Raw genomic sequence first — 20,225 nt, 5'->3', positions numbered from 1 at the left:
AGCCACAAAGAATCACTTTAGAACAGTAATTAGAATGAACTAATGCTACTTTACGGAGTCAAGGTAGACATACAGTTTGGTTATAATTAAACTTCTCCTTCTTGATGTGGTCCCCATGAAAAACAAATGAGCATAAGACAGCGAAACTTTGTTGAAAAATTTTGTAAGGACAGCTGAAAGAGAAATAATGAATAAGGCACTGAAAAAAATACACGTTTTAATTTCCACATGAGAGGGAAACATTTGTTAATTGTGTACACTGTTTACATTCCAGCTTACAAACATTGCTCACTGTAATGACCATCTGGATCCACAACAGCTGGAACTGCACTAGAAATTGCTTTACTGCTCCCAGAAACAACAGCGGACCATGCAATGTTCAGATGTCATGGCACAACTCGTGCATTGCTTGAAGGTTGCACATAGCATCCAGCATTCTCGGTCATGGCAACAGTAACTTTTTTAAGACTCTGTGGTGCAATTGGCTGCTAGCCATTACTAGGAGCAATTCTCAAATAGCCAGTTAATTCAAACCTCTGAATCATTTTCCTCAACCCCAGTGTGGAAAGAAGACCACTCCATATTACTTTAATGCATTGGTACTCACGAAGAGCAGCAGCACTATTGCTGTTGTTTGGGTAAAACAACTTTTGAGTAAAGCCCTGCTCACCTTGCCCACCCTCATGTTGACTGGCTACAACTGTAATGCACCCTGTGTCACCGTACCAGTACCAGTACCAGCACCTAGCACTACTAACAACACACATCTCAGCGCACAGTCTGATCATTATTCCTATACAGTTGGATATCCATATGGTAAACAGTTTTCCATTTACACAGGTCATATTGTTCAAGTACACTTGTACTGAGAGTCCATTCTCCATTTCACAGGTTAAGTGATTCAGCCTCTATAACAATTACCAAATGTCAGTTTAATAGATTTAATAAGCTGTTGATGGTCTGAAATCAGTCAGTTGTTTGAGCATTAGTAATTCAAAAATTGTGGACTCAGAAAATTTCATGACTACAAGATTCCTTAATTTGTTTAGATTTTCCGCTCATATTTAGAAAATCGTGACAGCATTAGCATACTGTTCCCATTCCCTGCAAAATAACTGCACTTGCAGAGCTATTTGACCAAGTGAAGTGGCGCATTGGTTAGCACCCTGAAATCTCATTCGGGAGGATGATGGTCCAAACAAATATCTGGCCATCCTGATTCAGCTTTTCTGTGATTTCCGTAAATCACCCCAGACAAATGCTGGGATGGTTCCATTGAAAAGGGCATGGCTGACTCCTTTTCCCATACTTCCCTAAGCCGATGGGACTGATGACTGCACTGTTTGGCCCGCCTCTGCTAAGTCAACCAACCAGAACTATTTGCCAGTTATAAAAATGTACTGCATGCTCATCATTTGGTTTCAGAAGGGCATATATCCATGTGAAATTCATATACACACACATTATTAACAACAACAACAACAACAATAATAATAATGATAATAATAATAATAATAATAATAATAATAATTGTATGGCAATTACACATCACTTTTGGAATACAATTACAATACAACACAAAATGCACATAAGTTACAATTTACAGACATATTATTTATATAATTTATCACATCTGGTGTAGTGTCCAAGAAGTCCGAGAGGTTTCCAGGGTGCGAATTTTGAAGGCACTCTTCCATAATGTGTCTGACAGTCTGTTTTGGAAAGCCACAGATGGACTCTGCAGTGGTATTCTTTCCAAATCTGTAAAGTAAGTCACTGCATCTCCTGTGGTTGGTTCAAATCCTGTGTACTTCACATCCTCCAGAGCAGACAAAGTTCCCATGTTTTGTTGTTAGCATGGAGAAAGCTGTGGTAGAATGTTGTTACTACTCTTCCATCCAAGCTTCAGGGAGGTTGAAGTTACAGTCCGCAAGGTTGCTAGCTGTTTTAAGTGGCGGATGTCTGGAGCAGAGCCTGTTGATTTGGACAGCAGGTATGTCCCCATGAACTGACAGCACCTGGTTGTTGCAGATTTTCTTATATTCCCTGAGAGGATTATTATTTCTTCTCAGGTTAGTTGGTGGAATGCGGCTCAGGGCAGACAGCCAGAACTCTGGAATGGACTTGATTGTACCAGTAACAATCTGCATTATTTGATTTAGATGTGTATCTATTAGTGTCACGTGGCTTGTGTTTATTCATACAGAGCTGCAGTAATCTGCCGCAGAGTAGGCAAGGCCGAGGGTGAGTGATCGTAAGGTCGAAGCTGCTGAACCCTAACGGCGAACCACATAATTTTTGCAGAATATTAATTCTTGATGTCAGTTTAGCTGCAGGGTTTGTTAGATAGTTTATAACTCCAAGCTCGTGTGGATATTTGCTACAGGCCAGGCTGTTGCTCTTTAAAAATACATCCTTTCTCGGTTGGCAAGAATATTACTCTGGCGAAAGCAAGTGGATTCAGTTTTGTTAGGGTCTGATTGAAGTCGTCATTTAGGAAAGTATTGTTGTACTTTACTTAGGTCTTTTATTAATAAGTCATTGGTGACAATTGGTTTGTCCTGAGTTACTGTCACCCAGTCTTCTGCATAACTAACCTGCATGGGTTGAGTGGCTTGCATATCTGCAATGTAAAAGTTAAATACTAGCAGAGCCAGTACTGAGTTTTGAGGTAGGTGTATGGTTGAGGATCTTCTGATCACTAACGGTGTTGCCTACAAATTACCTGCAGTGGTCTGTCAGCCAGCGTATTGTTGAGAAGTTGGGCTATTCTTCTGCAGTATATTACACAGAGCAGCTGATACACAACATCCTGCCTCCGTCAGTATCGTAAGCTGCGGACAGGTCAATAAGTACAGTAGAAGTCTTTTGTTTTTTTCTGGAGGCCAGCTTCTGTGTAAGTTGTTAATGAAAATACGAGGGTAATCCCAACAGTAAGGTCTCCTATCTTTATATAAGTACATAGACCTGTTTATTTCTACAATGGTTTACATCAGTTTACAGCTTGAACATTTAGCTATTTTTCAACATATTCACCATTTCTGTCGATGCATTTTTGTAGATGCTGTGGCAGTTTTTGTATGCCCATGTCATACCAGCTCGCCGGCATGCTGTTCAGAAAGTTATGAAGCTCTTCTTTCACCTCGTTGTCGGAGATGAATCGCCGGGACCACAATTAACACTGACAGGTACTGTGAGACTCTGAATAAACACAAATGGACAATTCAGAACCGGAGAAGAGGAATGTTGAGCAAGGGCATACACATTCTCCATGACAAAATTCTCGCCCACACATCGCTCAGCAAACCGTTGCTCCCCTACAACAGTTTCAGTGGAACATAATCACCTACCCACCCTATAGTCCTGACTTGGTGCCCAGTGACTATCACCTGTTCCCTAGATTAAAAGAACATTTGGCCAGAAAGCGATTCAGCTCCGACGACGAGGTGAAAGAAGACGTTCATAATTTTCTGAACAGCATGGCGGCGAGCTGGTATGACATGGGCATACAAAAACTGCCACAGCGTCTACAAAAATGAATAGACAGAAATGGTGATTAAGTCGAAAAATAGCTAAATGTTCAAGCTGTAAACTGACGTAAACTATTGCAGAAATAAACAGGTCTATGTACTTATAAAGAAATGGGAGATCTTACTTTTGGGATTACCCTCGTACTTGAACCACACAGCTTCAGTTCGGTCGAAATCCAGTCTGTTGAACAGGAATCTCTCCAAGTATCTCAGTATGTGTTTTGCTACACGTTGTACTCAGAAGGGCAATAGGACAAGAACTTGGATATTTGTGGTTGGGTTTACCTGGTTTTAAGATACCACTGACCTTTGTCCGTTTTCTAAGTTGGGGAATGGATCCTGTTTGCAGAATCTTGGAGAAGAGTTGGGCTAGCCATATTTTAGCATATATACCACAGTGCAAGAGGATCTATTGAAACCTGGAGCTTTACCTGATGATGTGTGCAGCAACTTTATTCAGTTTTATGAGGTTGTTGTTGCTTGTTATTCGATTAGCACCTCCCACATTGTTTAAGAGTGACTCTACTCTTGTGCTAGATTGTTCGAAGTCAGGTTTTTCAACGATGTCCAGCCATTGCTGGTGGTGCTTGTCCTCAAGACTATGCAGCAGTTAATTTGCCACTTCTTGCTCTCAGTGTCCCACGTAACCTTTGGGAATAAACTTTCTTGTTCTGTTCAGTACTTCCATAGTTATTGTTCAGGACAGGGATCTATCCCACAGTCTTATCAAGGTTTTAGAGAAGTCAGACCATTTGCTTTCTGAAAATTTCAGCATGGGTGAGGAATGGATTTTACCAGCGAAATTTGTAAGTTTTCTGCCGGTATTACTGGGTAGTGGGAAGTCATACAGAATTCTCTGTGTGATTGCTAATGGCTCGAGGTTATCATTTGAAGATACAAAACGTAATTCAGGATTGTACTCTTGCCTCCATGCTGCTTATCTAAATGTGAACTAATCCTTGGCCTCAAAAATTAGGCTGAGACTGTGTTCTTCTGCCTATGAAATTAAAGCTTTTCCGTTGGAGTCATTAGAGCTTTACTTCCATTGGTCATTCTGGCTGTTGAACTCCCATGTAAATAGCTGGGTGGATATGTGTGTGAGGACTTGAGATGGCCATTGAACTGCTGGAGGATTGTCGATGTTTACAGTAAGTAACTATCCAGGTTTTTTATAACAACTTCTTGCATTTCGTTACAGGTTAAGAAGGCACGCACTATTGTATTGCATACATATCCTGTAGGCTGGATGGTAACTTGCGTAGAGGAACTCAAACACTTGTGTTTCTGTGTGAATATTGGCATTTAGATCTGTTAATGCTCTCCGTGTTGATCTGTAAGATTCTAGTGCTGGGTCTAAAATATCTAGGTCCTTTGGTCCTTAAAAGAACTGTTATTGATATTGGCAGCCATAGTGACGTGCCGTACTAAGAGATCATGAGTATTGTCTAGCACTGAGTGATTTTGCTTGCTTAGTGCCATCCAGGTCATGTGTTGAGTCCAGTGTAATGATACCTCATGGAAACAGGTGTACACGGACTTCAGTTGTAGAGAAACAAATGTGTGTGATGAACAGTGATTTTATCAGCCAAGTATGTCCCCCAGTGCCAACAATCATGTGTCCACTAACTTACTACAGTTTTATGCAAAGTTAATTTACAGGGAGGCAGAGGCCACTGTGATTGACATGCCTATTCTGTACATGATGATGTTTGTTGATATATGTATTGTGCACTCAGTGCCTCAGTAAGGGGCTGCTGTTCCTGTCTTTTGTTATTATGGAAGATTAGCAACAGCATGTGATGCCAAAATCGGAAACCATTAGTATGGGAACACACATTATCCCCACTACCCAAAATGGCTCAACCGGTAAAGCAAGTCTTGTCATTTCTGGTGCCCACATAGATTTGCTTGTTTTGATCACTGGATGAGAGCACAGGCACTGACTCCATGGGGCCTGAGGGGGCCCGAGCCCCCTCAAAAATTTAAGAAAATTATTAGTTATATGCTTTGTAAAATCACAAAATTATGTTGGAATTTTTTATTTCCCTTGTTTGACGGTAATTATCTTTCAAAATACATTCAGTAATGAGTTAAAACAAATAATTATTACAATAGTAAGCAGGTTAACTGAAAAAAGTGGTGTGAATCGTGATAGTGTTACGGTGCTGCAGGCACACTTAGAATGTGTTCTGGTGCGCAAACCTTCGTGTAAAGGCTGGTGCCAGCAGGCCAGCGCTGCAGCTGCAGCAACATCAAAAGGATTGGAGCAGAAGCACTTGGAACCCTCTGCCTCGCGTCGCCTTGACGCTTTGAGACATTACGACGCCACAGCTATATAAAGCCTACCCTGCTGTCGCAGTCATTCGGTGTGGATAGTTTCGTTCAGTGCGTGTTGCAGACATTTTTAGTCTTCCAACTTTAGTGACAAGTGGACTATTTTATATGACTATATTTTTATTCATTTACCTTAGTATCTCAGTGATTAACTTTGCAATGGATTAATTGGTTACCAAAAAGGCATGCTTGGAAGTTGATGATACTGCAAGTCAATCTCCAACAATCATTGCGTCATCAGTTTCGTCATCTTCGGGTGAGAACTGTTCACAGCCGAAACCTGGACAATCCAGTAAGGGAAGATCATTTCAGAAGTCTTGGTTGATCAAATATACATGGATAGAATATGAAGCACCTACCGAAAAAGTTTTTTGCAAAACCTGCAAAGAGGCAGATGCTAAAAATCTATTACAATTTGCTTCAAAAAAAGATTATGCGTTTACTTCCATTGGGTTTTCTAACTGGAAAAAGGCTTTGGAAAAATTCCATCCTCATGAAAATACGTTCATCCATAAAAAAGGTGTTCTGAAACTAAGTCTATCTCTAACTGAAGTGTGGCCTCCCAAATGAATGAAAAGTTAGTAATATGAAGAAAGGCCGTTTGGCTCTTGTGATTTTCTGCAGAGGACAAAACAGAGGCAGGTTACAAATGTTCAGGCTGGCTACCTTGAGTCAGTATTACAATTCAAGACAATTCTTTTTATGTCTTTACTGCCATGCAGTGAACCCAGTAGAAGATGTCAATGAAAGTATTCAATGCCCTCATCTAAGTGTTGCTGATCTGGAAAAAATATATGTGGGCTTGATTTGTATATTGAATGGAAGGCATGATAGTTTTGAAGACTTTTGGGAATTGTGTTTAAAAGAAAAACCTTTACAAGTTGATGATCCTTCGCTTCCTCGGAATCAAAGTATACCAAAGAAGTATGAAAACAATGAAGACAGCTCACTGCACACTTACAAAACCCCTAAGAGATGCTACAAAGCTAAAAACTACAAAGCTATTTACATTGAAGTTTGTAAAACGGTGCAGTCTTGCATTACTGAGAGGTTTGCTTCAACTGGACTCACACAAGTCATTACAGTTGAAGAAGAGTGCTTGCTTTTAGTAAACTTGGGAAAATCAACTGAGTTTTTCAAAAATGACCTAGACTTTGAGAGACTGCGCTTACACTTGAATATGTTAGCCGATATCGCTAATAAAAAACAACTGATCTTAAAAAACATGCGTGATGTAAGCAAGTACATAACCCAAGAGCCTGCAGTTGGGGAAATGTTATGTGAAGTAGTCAAGTGCATTAAGCTTCTCCAAGTAGTTCCAATCACGACAGCAACAGCAGAATGGTCATTTAGCACCCTTAGACGTCTGAATTCGTATCTCCGATCAACAATGGTACAGAAGTGATAGAATAACTTGGCTGATCTTCATGCCCACCAAGATGTTTTGGATGAATTGGATATCTGACCAGTCATCAGTGACTTCATATTCAGTAATCCAGTCGGGCAGTCGACATTTGCATGTTTCTAAAGACACTCTAGCCCTAATAATGGCATTTAGAAGAATATTAAAAATATTTATAAAATAGAGAATTAAATACAAACATAATGTTAAATTTTCAGGTTCAAAATATTAGTACTAGTTTAGTACTGGTATTACTATCTTACTGTATTAGTTATTTTCAAATTCTTAAGTATTTTTAGGGTGTAAAAACCAATTAAAACCCGCTATTTATATACTTTTGATTGAAAGTATTAGGCATACTGTATTAACTATATTAAAGCATTAACTTTGAGATATTGTTTTTATTTAATGAACCCTGAGCCTTATTCAGAGTAAGCTTAAATTAGCTATTTCACTTATTAATGAAAGTGCTATTACTGTGTGACAGCAATATTTTATGTTTTATTCTTTTAATGATAGTTTAGGATTTATTTAAATATAATTTAAGTCTTTTCAGAGCTATATATTTCACTGTTCTATAATAGTCTATAAGCATGATTATTACTGTAAATTAAATTAGCTTTTTACGAAAATACCATGTGTGTTTATGTCTTGTTTCTTTTTTCAAAGCCAAAAAATTTGTGTGAGGCTTGTCGAGTTTCCCGGAGTGTCGAGTTATCGAGAGCCAGTTTTCGGGGTTCTAATGTTGATCATATGACTCTAAAATGCTTAAAAAAAATTTAGAACTCACTATTTTTCATCTAAAATTTAGAAAATTTCCCAGGGCAAGACCCCCAGTATGCCCCCCACCCCCAATATTTTTTATAAGTCAGTGCCCCTGGATGAGAGACAGTTAATGATGCTGTTGGTGACTTGTGGAGAAAATTCTCAAATTGAGTTAACCTCTCTCAGCAGCCATAATGTTGCTTGATGTTAATAGGAAGCCACACCTGATCATCTGCATGTGTTCATTGTTGTTATATTTTGGAAGCATCTCTTAGTCTCAATTGAACAAATGTCCAGCACACTGACACTACATTGTTACAGGGGCTTGACACAGATACCTTCTGTGCATGCATCAATACTTACTATACTGACTGAATAAATGCCCAAACCAGAATGTTAATCCATTGAAAATTATCAATTGTGTTACTGTTCCGCAGTGTATCAATGTACCAGGCTGTGAGATGACGTTTGTCTGTGACAGTTCTTGTTGCTTATTTTTTGAACAGGGCATAACTTGTCATTATAGTCCAATAAATATATGGTTTAGATGTGAGATGTTACAGTACTTATGGAAGCTGTTTGTTACTGTTATTGTTCACAATAAATGTAATCCCTTTACTACCGTGTCATGTCGACACACTTGGTGCAAGATAATAAGTTCCCTTTGCCACTTAGTGTAGTGCTGTTTTGTGTTTTGTATAGTGAGTAGTTTTTTTTGTGTGTGATTCTTAACTGATCATTTACAGTTTTGAAATAAGAGCTTTATGGAATTTCATTCTATTGCCATTACAGGAAAATGTTGGAGGAACAACATATTTTTATCCTGCATCGGGTGGGGAAAACAGCAGCTTAAACAGCAGTGGTCTGAGTTTGAATTCAAACACTTCAGTTTCTTCAGTGGTTCTGCCTAGTTTTCATATGTATCCAGGGACTCCAACCCATTTGCACCCTGTTCCACAAAGCAAGGCTGGTAGTGGATTTTATATAGCAGAAGAACTGCGTCTAGAAGCCCTGCATAGAAATGCTCTTGTACTTTCTCAGCCTGATCCAGACCAGTATCCAGGTAACATTCCATATAATTGTAGGCGGTACTATAATTTCGTGTATAGCTTTATGTGCTTCTAGTGCTCTGCATATAACTGTTATTACTTGGTATACCAATTAATTTATTATTATTAATAATCAACATCATATTCATTATGTTTATTGCATTAATAACAAATGATGACAAATGTGCCAATTGTGAAATTTCATTTGTATATAAGCCCTGAGCCTTTTGGAGTACCAGTATTCATCTTCAAATGCCTACATTCACATATTACATATTGCATGATGTCAGCGTTGTTTCGTTTGCTGTTGTGTTGCATGAGAAATATTTTGTGGTTGGCACTGCTTTTGACCTATGTATGTGGATGAAACAGATTAGCAAGCCTTTTGTGTGATAAACATGTAGGGTTATTTATTAGCAAGGTAAAAAAGTTAAGGGGTATGCTGACTTATATGGGCTGCAGTTTCAGCTTCTGTAATCCTTTTATTGTAAAGATTTTTTTTTTCCAAAAAACTCAAATGCTTCACACCGTAAAACAGTGTGGAATATGTCACTAATGCCATTCACTGTGTAATATATTACACGAAACTGTACATGAATATGTACAAATTTTCCAGATTTTATTTTATTTATTTATTTTTTACAATTGCAGCCCATTATCAAGGAGTCAAATTTTTTGTGGAAGTTAATAATTGTATGTATTAATTATTTATTCCTAGTACTTATATACATTTTGGCCCAGAAATGCTAATTTAAAAAAAAAGAAGTTACCACTCCCGTTGCTACTACTAGTACAGCAACTAGTTACTACTATTTCACAGCTACAACAGAAACTCCATAACCAATTACCCAGCTACTAATACTACCGTTAGTGCGAAAGATTCAGTTCTGTTTATGTTATTTATTAGGGTCATCCAAACTGTTGACATTTGTTTCCACTGCCTCATACTACCTCGGTCAACAGCCATTGTCTGCGGGATTCCTTGTTTGTAAGTCCAGTGGGCATATTTCTAGAATTGCTAACAGTGCATCATTTGAGGTAATGAAGTAGGCACCCATTAATCTTAGTAATATTCCTCGTTGAAATCTTCTGACTGATGCAGCTGGCATCACAAGGTGCAATCGATGAGCTCAAATGCTCGCAACATATCCTGCAACTGATGCTAGTATATACTGGTGGTTACTCTGATTGTTTTCAAGGAAAACTGAAATAGCCCATGTGCAGTAGCTATGATTTTGTGCATCAGGTGTGTGCTTTTTCTGCCTGCCTTCTCTATATGATGTGCAAAATTAATCTTGTTACTACTCTTTTTCTAATCATTACATCAGTTAATTTTATTTTAGGATTTCTTGCTAGATTCCCTTTCAGCATAAGATACAAAGTTTGGGGAGGTGTGTGTGACGGTTTGACACTTCAACACCATCCTCCAAGTACTATCCTTTAAGGTCATGGAGTGCTGCATTACATTTTTTTCTACAATATTTCTGGACTCAGCACTTATGATGAACAACAAGTCATATGCAAATGTTACCAGTCTGCTTACATTACCACTGTCATGTAAAACTTCTGTTATATGGGCTCCAATTTTGCACCCAAAACTCTGGGCTTCACACTAATACCTGTGGAAAGCGTTTTGTTATGTTCATCAATTTCTGTCCTGGGCATATCAGAGGTGCACATCTCCTGAGGTGGTAGTCTCTAAGGATGTTGTACAGCACATTAGGACACTCTAGCTCCCAAAGAAAGACAGCCACCAAAGGTTATCGAAAGCACCAGTTATATCAGTCATCACTACTAGAGCGTACATAGAATGATTATCTGTTGCTAGTGACACTGCCTTATTAATTGGGTCTTCAGTTGACTTGCTGCTTCTATACCTGTACTGTTGAGAGTTCATCCCATGTAGCAGTCTGTGATCTTGCAATCTTTTGTGTTATTGATTTTCCAATAACTTACCAGAACATTCAGAAGACAGATTGGTCTGTAGGGTATTGGTATAATTGGATCCTCTTGTCTTGCCTTTTATTGGTAATCACCACCTTAGCATTCTTCTATGATGCAAGGGCCCTTCCTTTCAAGAACCACTTCTACATTTCACACAAGTAGATATCTAATTGTCATTTAAAGCTTGTATTACTTCGGCAGGGATCCTATCTGGTTCTGGAGATGTTTCTTTTTCAGTTTTACAATTATTTACCTAGTTTCTTCATGTGAAAAGGAGTTCACAAGCTTATTGTTTCTATAGTCTTCCCATAACATTGTTTGTAAACTATGACGTTAGGGAGCAGTTATGTAAATAAGTAGAAGTGTTATATATACATACTAAGGCTAGGCACAAATTGAGATGCCCATAGCACGAGTGGCGCAACACACATTTTTCTAACTTCACAGGTTCAAGTGGGCTATGCAGATTGGGTCATGACAAGATGGTTAGATGACTCTTGTGTATACCTGGTAAAGTGGTATGGTTGTGGCACAGTTTGTTACACCACATTAGTGATGTGAGAGATGTGAGATGGGGAGTGGGAAAGCAGTCTTCCCATATGGACAGTAGTAGTATTGGCCATGTGAAAAATATTACCGTACTATTGGCCATTGTCATTGAGTATTGTTTTGTTTTTCATCATTTAAGCTATTGATCTTTTTTCATTAGTACATTATATTTTTCAGTTATTTATATCTGTGTAGTTTTGCTATTTTGTTTTGTTATTTTCTTCTTTTGTCAAGAACAATTCACAGTTCAATGACTGATGAGCCATTAGACACTGGGATTATATCTTCTGCCTTGACAATGTCTTCAGATCCCAAAATCAATAGCCCATTCATTGTTGGAGTTGTGAAATAGGTATACTATAAAATCACTTGATCAAGAAGCAAAAAAATTTGAAATATATAGTGAAACAAGGTTGCCTGTGTGCTGCATAATATGCTGTTGTATCTGTATGATCTATTACAAACATTTGAGAAGTGGGAGTTTCCACAAGTTTATTTTCTCTGTGCTACTGATAAAAGGATCCAAGATAAGAAATATGCAAGATTCACTGTGATTACTTGGGTATGGATGTAATTAGAGGTATCATACTACATGCATGTGGACATCAAATTTTCACTGTATGCTAGAAACAGTCAAGAAGCTCCAATGAATGACAGTGTTCATTTCAGTGGTTGCATACACAGTATCAGCATTAATGAACTGATTGCGCAACAGGCTAAACAAATGAGGAAGGTGGTCACTATTATTCTGAAAGTACCAATAAACTGAAACAGTGTGGTGATTTGATATATTTAATTTGCTTAAATGTATTGCTGATGAAGGTGGGCTTGTGTTTATGGCAGTGTTTTTGAAAGATGTGATGCAAAATATCCATTCATAAACTGCACATTCCCAGTTTGGCAAGATGTAGGTGTGTAATTAGTATCCGGAATGTGCTTGTCACTCCATTTGAAGGGCGCACTTGTCGTACATGTCTCAATATGTGCCGGTTCTGCATTGTACGTGTGGAATATGCACATTATGCTGTTAATGTCATGTCATTTCACACATGCTGTACACATCTCCATTTGCATTTACCATAAATGAAGGTAAAAATAAGGGATGTTGTTAATGAGTATGATTTGCAGTACCTGTGTTGTTAAGAAGAATGTTGCAATGTTCCTTATACATTTCCTGTATTGTTAAGAAGAGTGATAGAGAGGGTGGGGCCACTGTTGTGTCCATAGCCATCTACTTGTAATGATATATTGAATGGTACATTGTTAACAGATTACATATTTTGAGGAACTACCAAAAAGTCCAATTTGAGAGTGAAAAAGTGCTGTAGAATAATTTTTGACTTCATTGTGGAGCAACTGCAAACATAATTAATATTTTATTGAAAAGCAGTCCAGGTTTTAATAGATATTTTTTTTATTTTTAATTCCGTTAACTGGATTCAGTCTATAAGACCTTCCTCAGACCACAGTTCAACATGACATGAGGAGCCAATGCACAAATCTGGTTTGTAGTACCGACTGGTGCTGTCATGAGTCTACAGTATGTGGCATGTACCAGTCGCTACTGCACAGCAGCCCTATGCATCAGCCCCTCACGTCATCTGGAAACATGGCCTGAGGATAGTTTTATAGACCAAACCTGCTTAACAGAATTAAAAATAAAAAAGTATTGTGATCTGAACTGCTTTTTATTAAAATTGCTGTGTATTTAAGCAATAGTGTATTTTTGCACTATTTGAAATGAGTTTTATAGCAAGGCAGCTGTAAGTTGTAAATTTTCCCATGTCATTCTTTTACTCATCATGCTCCACTGATTCATTCAGCCACTCTTTGTGAACATACACACCTTTTTGTTTGTCCATCAACTGTCACTTTTATCTAAATTCTTTTGGTACCACATCTTGCCTTTTCCTGCTTCTATCCCCTTACCCCTCATGCAGCCCATTTCTTTGCGATATATCATCTCGTTCAGCGATTTTCTTTCTTTTATATGCCCTTAAGATTCTGCTTGCAAGCAATCTCATATTTCAAGATTTTAAATGTAATTCAATGTCTTACTGTGTTTTGGGCAGGTTTCTGTCCTTTGTTCTATCTTTGCCAACTTTAACATTTAAAAAAGGTTGGAAGGCACTGAGTATTCTCTGCAAAGAATTATAGAGAAGCTTCCTTGTTGTATCTTGATTCTGTCGTGCCTGTCCTTTGTAATTAAGAAAAATACTTTTACTAATTGTGTTTTTGTGGTTCCATTATTTGGACATCCCATTCTTTGTTATCAGTTTAAACAAATACCTCTTATTTTAAACTTATTTCTCATGTATTTGGCATGTTGTGTACCACATGTTGGCTGTTGGCTCTAGTTAACTTTAGTGTATTAAAACCTTTCCTGTTGTTCAGAATTTTGAAGTTTTGTCTATTTGATTTTGATTTCAAAGGTAGTAAAGCCATGCTTATCAGATCATTTGAATTGTTAGTTTTGTTTTCCAACTTATAGTAGAATATACTACTTTTACTTCTTAATACTTTTTTCTCAATACTTTTTTTTTAACAGAAATAAAAATTTTTGTAGTAGTTTCTCATTTAGTACTTCTTTTACTAACCAGTTTCTCTTTTTGCTGTTGTTTGATTGATCTTCTATTTTTGAAATTTGCCACATTGTTTACCAATTATATCATAAACATTGCTCATTGCACTGATGTATTGTCCACAATCACAGCTGTTGGCGGCCAGTAAATACTGGTGTGCAAAACTTAATGACAAGAATAACTTTTGCATAATGTGTCATTGTTAAGTAACATAGCTCGATGAAACTTGGGTGATATGTAGAGAGGATTGCTATGGTATAATAAAGAAGGTAATCGAAAGAAATTACCAATGAGACAAGCAGAAATGACACTTTTATTCAAAGACAGTAATTACACTTAAGTTACAGCAGTTTGTGATGCTCCTTTGGACTTATACAAAAAGTGGGACATGGTTCTTCATAGGGTGTGTGATCACCACAGACAGAAATACATGCTCTGCATTGCGCTCCCATGCTGGCCATAGGATTGGTAAGAAGTTCTTGTGGTAGGGTATTCCATTGCTCCACCAGCACATTTGACAATTGCTGGATGGTTGTTGGTGCCTGTGGACATGCTGCAATGTGGGTTCCTGTCACATCGGTCTGACAGGAAATAAGACCACCGACGCAGCTGCCAGGGCTGCAGTCCTCTTACCTCAGCTCGCTAATTTTTACATTCCCTCTGATGATCTCTGCGTTGCCATCTGTCAGCAGGTGGTTTCACTTCGGCATCACCACTGCTCCTCCCTTCATGGGAACAAGCTCCAGGTTATTAAGCCTCTTCCAGTGGCTTGGATAACCTCCTCTCGGCCGTCTCGTGGTTAGGAGATCATTTTAGCTAGGTTGTGTATTGGGTACTGTCTTTTAGCCATCGCCATTTGTTAAGGGGTGCTCTCCCACCACTTTGTACTCATTGCACTCAAACTTTGACAGTCTGCCTGTTCTTGATGGAATGCCCCCCCCCCCCCCCCCCCTGTGGCACAATATATAGCTGAACATAACATGCTTGCTTCACTACCCAAGCTTCACTACCCAAGCCATCTGGATCCTCCCTTCCACCACCAGCTTTTCTGAACTGCTCAGATAGGAGTTATCCTTCCAACACATTTTCCACTCTTGCAATTATCCCAACCTCACTCTACGGTAACATACAGTCCCCACACCCTCCATCCAACATTTTCCACCTCCAGGTTGTACCATCAGGTAGTACCAACTCCCACTCACCAAAGAGAGCTCGGTCGGTCGGTCGGTCGGTCGGTCCGCACGGAAAGAAGTCTCAGAATCACAGTAACAGGGCATTAGTGTGCCATAACACTTTCATTGTAACCAAACAAACAGGGAGAACCTTTGAGAAGGTCTCCCCTGTCTAAATTCACAAGGCATTGGAAGGTATTGCTGGGTCCATAAAAAGTGTCGAAGGACTTCATAATGGAACACTTCCAGTTGAAACTCCTAATTCAAACCAAGTACTTAAGCTTCTGGGATGTTAGGCCTTAGGTGACTACCCAGTCAAGGCTGAGTTTCACAACACCCTTAACTTTAATAGGGATGTGGTTACCTGCTCCAATATAATGGAAGTGGACCCCATGGGCTTACATGAAGAATGAAAAAATATGGGCATCACAGAAGTGCAGAACTATATGAGGAGAGTCAAATTGAACAAATCGGCAACATTTCTTCTAATGTTTAGTACTCTAACACTTTGGATGACAATTTAAGTGTGAAGTAGATCACAAACTTCCACTTCTTTTACGTGATGACTTACTTGAGATGCTCGGCCGGCCTTCTTTGCTGGCTAGCCTGCTGCTGCAAACTCTCTTTCTCCTCTTCTCCAAAGTATGCTGCTAGGTAGAGGAATTTCTTAATACTCTTTCTACTTACAAAAAGAAGTTGATATACTATTTTTCATTTGCTTCAGTTATCAATGTATATTTAAACTTCAGACATGTTACAAATCCCACTCTTCATGTAAATACATACTGTTTAGTAAGTCTCTCGTGTCTCCAAATGTCAGAAACAAACTAAATTACATACACGAGAAAGTTGGCTTAAACACCATGTCCATTCTCAACGTAAATCAGAAGCACGTCTTCCCTTCAACAAGGCTAAGACAAGAGTTTTTCTCAAGAGTACCTTCTCAACTGTTTTCATTATTATAACACTGGTCACTGACACAATTAGCACAGAATAACATAGAAGCTCCATGGTTCTTCCGTACAGCTTCACTAAAACGTCCACGGATCGCCTGATAACTACTTGTCGTTGTTGCTCGACTGCCGCGTCTACATTCTTCTCGTGACTGAATTTCAAACCTGCAACACAAACATGTTGCAAACAGTAGGTAGGATTCTATCATCCTACACTCACTTCTAATATATCATGTGTTCGAGATGGTAGAAGGCTGAGTAGTTGTAGAATTTATGGAGAAATTCTCAAAACACTACATATTCACCACTCAGATCGGACTCGCAATCTTTTATACACAATCATTATGTAAATAATGTCACTCATAACAACATTTCATATCATAACAATATATTTTTCTTATACATGTGTATGCATACATCTTTCACTTGAACAACAATCTTTTTCTGCTCTAGAACAATCTGAGTGTTTCTTTATTCTGCTCTTACTTTACTTTGAGATCCGGACATGAGCATTTATTCATGGTTCAGACAGTTTCCTAGTATTCAGGAATTGTAAGGACTATTTCCTTATTTTCAATCGTAAACTTCAGGTGTTCATGACACTTGAGTAAACTACTTTCAGTTCTTATTTTTTGTACTACTTTTCCTCAGTATATACTATTTTTACTATTTTTTGTAGTGTGGAGGAACTCTGGCAAAATGAAGCTGTTCTTTTTGACACTCGTAAACTTACCTGAAACTTAACAAAGCTAGTTGTGCATAGAATTCAAGCTTTCCAGAATAATCCCTATAAAATTTGTGACTTTTGTCAATATACTGTCCCCTTCTCCTAGGATCGGTACCTATACCTTGCTTGTGGGTTGACCTTATAAGAGCACTACTCCTTTCCATTCTGGTAGGTACCCCCCTTTATAAAACATGCCTATTTTTTAGGCCACAGGTCATCATATCTCCATGTAGGTATGCCTGTCCTATATACTTAGCAAATGCCGGGTATGGCCCCCTTATCCTTTCTGAGTAGGCCTCATGATTCATTACCCTAGTATGCAGTCCGGTGTCTACTTTAATTGAGTATTCTTTGGTAAAAATAAAAATATACTTTGCATTCACTTTTTTACTCCCTAGAGTCCTCTACTTCTCAACTTCTATAATCTTAGTAGATACTATGTCTATATATACTATTCAAATGATCAGCATGGCTAATGCCACTCTTGCTTTCTTTCTTTCTGTTTCTTTCTTTGCGTACATCTCTTCCTTGTCTATCTCCTGCTCATTATTGCTTAGTTATTCCACAACTCACATGCTTTTGTTTCCCTCTTTGGGTATGAGGACATTGCCACTATTCCTTCTTTATATACACCTCTTCATATGTGTGTGTGTGTGTGTGTGTGTGTGTGTGTGTGTGTGTGTGTGTGTGTGTGTGTGCGCGCGCGCTCATATTCTTTCCCCTACAATACCTGGTGATTCTCACATTGTGGTGACAGGCTTTTCAGTCTGTACTTTCAATGTTTGTGTCTAAATGTATTTTTGTGTGTATGCAGATGTGTGTTCATGTAGTCTGATTCTTCAGCCTTCTTATCTAAAGATAAGATGTAGGTTATTAGAAACCACGGAAACGGGGAAGGACTTCAGTGATAGCAGTTTGTGAATATGGAAAGAGGGAAAAAGCGGATAGGTCCTCAAATGAGAAGGAAGAAAAGAAAAAAATAGATATAGTTTCTAAGATCTAAGAAGAGAAAGAAGATAGCCCCAAAGACAGGAAACCCTTTCCACCCCCTTTCCCCAGGATCTCTACCCCTCAGGTACTTCAGTGAGACACTGGAGGAAGTTTGGTGTTGAATCGTCTCCTACAGAACGAACATTCCCACCTTCACCCTTAAGGTTCCCGAAGGAAACCTTAGAAACCCTATGGAAACGGCAAATGGTGAAGAATCGGGCACACTTGTTTGTGAGGGTTGTCTGAAAGGTGTGATCTGTGTTTTGTGTTAGCAATGATTTATTTGCTCGTGTAAACCATGCTTTTATTTACAATACCCACCCCTTTCAAAACCTATACAAACCCTCCCATTTACATCACATCTCATAAAAGTTATAAAATACTCTAAACAAAATAGAAAATTTATACACTATGGTATCACAATTGTTTATTATTCACCTCATATTATCCATAAATATAATACTCTATTCATTTTATTTTATGTCGATATCTCTTTCTGTCTTATTCTTTGATTCTCCTAAGGTTTCTTTATCTTATAGTCATATCCAGTTTTCTAAGCACTATGATTATAGGATAGTTTAAGATGTTGGGAATAGATGACAGAATAGTTTAAGATTTTAAAGGAATACGGCGCAGGAAAACTATTTTGGAAGAAACAACGAAAACAACTCGGGATCCGACGGTCATCACTCTGCCCGTTAACTCAGAATGTTAACATCCCTGGGGGAATATACAACTTTACATCTTTTACATTGTACTTCCCTTTCTCTGATACAGCTGTAGAATCTACTAAAGATAACGTCTTAGGATGGATCACCGTTTGTACCAGGTATGGTCCTTCATATTTTTTGAAAAATTTATGAGTCTCGTTCTTTAGCGTCGTGCTTTGAAGATGTTGTTTTATAAGAACCAAGTCATCGACTTGGTATTGAGGTTCCTTAGCCTTTTCATTATGCTTGCTTACTCTTTGTTGTGCTTTTTCAACTACTAAGTTCTTAGAAACTATTTCCTAATTCACTTCGTAATCAATACTCGGCTGTTCAGGCCAGTTAAAACATTTAATTAGAGGTTCTCCTATAAATGGCTTACCTACAACTTCTAAAGGTGTCAACCCACTCGACAAAGGTGGTAATTCATTTAGGATGAGTTCAAAGTCTTTTAATTTTTGTTGCCCACAGAGTATGTTTCTCACAACAGTAAGTACGACATAATTTTCCAATTTCCTTCATTACTTGTTCACACAGGTTTGATGATGGGTTATAATTGGATATTAACACCTGACGAATACTTTCCCATGCTAGGAATTCCCTAAAGTTGTTACTTACATACTGTGGTCCATTATCTGTAAGAAACAGTTTTGATTTAACCCCACATGAACCATGGACCTTGCCGTTGGTGGGGAGGCTTGCGTGCCTCAGCGATACAGATGACCGTACTGTAGGTGCAACCTCAACGGAGGGATATCTGTTGAGAGGCCAGACAAATGTATGGTTCCTGAAGAGGGGCAGCAATCTTTTCAGTAGTTGCAGAGGCAACAGTCTAGATGATTGACTGATCTGGCCTTGTAACACTAACCAAAACGGCCTTGCTGTGCTGGTACTGCAAACGGCTGAAAGCAAGGGGAAACTACATCGGTAATTTTTCCTGAGGGCATGCAGCTTTACTGTATGGTTAAATGATGATGGCGTCCTCTTGGGTAAAATATTCCGGAGGTAAAATAGTCCACCAATCGGATCTCCGGGCGGGGACTACTCAAGAGGACGTTGTTATCAGGAGAAAGAAAACTGGTGTTCTACGGATGGGAGCATGGAATGTCAGATCCCTTAATCAGGCAGGTAGGTTAGAAAATTTAAAAAGGGAAATGGATAGGTTAAAGTTAGATATACTGTGACTTATTGAAGTTCGGTGGCAGGAGGAACAGGACTTCTGGTCAGGTGAATACAGGGTTATAAATACAAAATAAAATTGGGGTAATGCAGGAGTAGGTTTAATAATGAATAAAAAATAGTAATGCGGGTAAGCTACTATAAACAGCATAGGGAACGCATTATTGTGGCCAAGATAGATACGAAGCCCACGCCTACCACAGTAGTACAAGTTTATATGCCGAATAGCTCCACAAATGATGAAGAGATAGATCAAATGTATGATGAGATAAAAGAAATTATTCAGGTAGTGAAGGGAGACAAAAATTTAATAGTCATGGGTGACTGGAATTCGAGAGTAGG

The 20,225-nt window shown here is 38.5% G+C and overlaps 1 protein-coding gene across 4 annotated transcripts in view; it reads left to right on the top strand.

Annotated features, from left to right (window-relative positions):
- Positions 1-20,225, top strand: part of LOC124796427 (PAN2-PAN3 deadenylation complex subunit PAN3) — a 122,382-nt gene that overhangs the window by 13,637 nt on the left and 88,520 nt on the right. For all 4 annotated transcript variants that reach the window (XM_047260616.1, XM_047260613.1, XM_047260615.1 and 1 more), the window contains exon 5: positions 8,824-9,094. In XM_047260616.1, the coding sequence (XP_047116572.1) occupies positions 8,824-9,094 (271 nt within the window). The remainder of the gene's footprint in view (positions 1-8,823; positions 9,095-20,225) is intronic.

Source organism: Schistocerca piceifrons, chromosome 4, assembly GCF_021461385.2.
Source record: "Schistocerca piceifrons isolate TAMUIC-IGC-003096 chromosome 4, iqSchPice1.1, whole genome shotgun sequence".
In the NCBI taxonomy this organism is placed as follows: domain Eukaryota; kingdom Metazoa; phylum Arthropoda; class Insecta; order Orthoptera; family Acrididae; genus Schistocerca; species Schistocerca piceifrons.
Note: the sequence above shows the minus strand (reverse complement) of the source record. Positions and strands in the feature narration are given on the sequence as shown.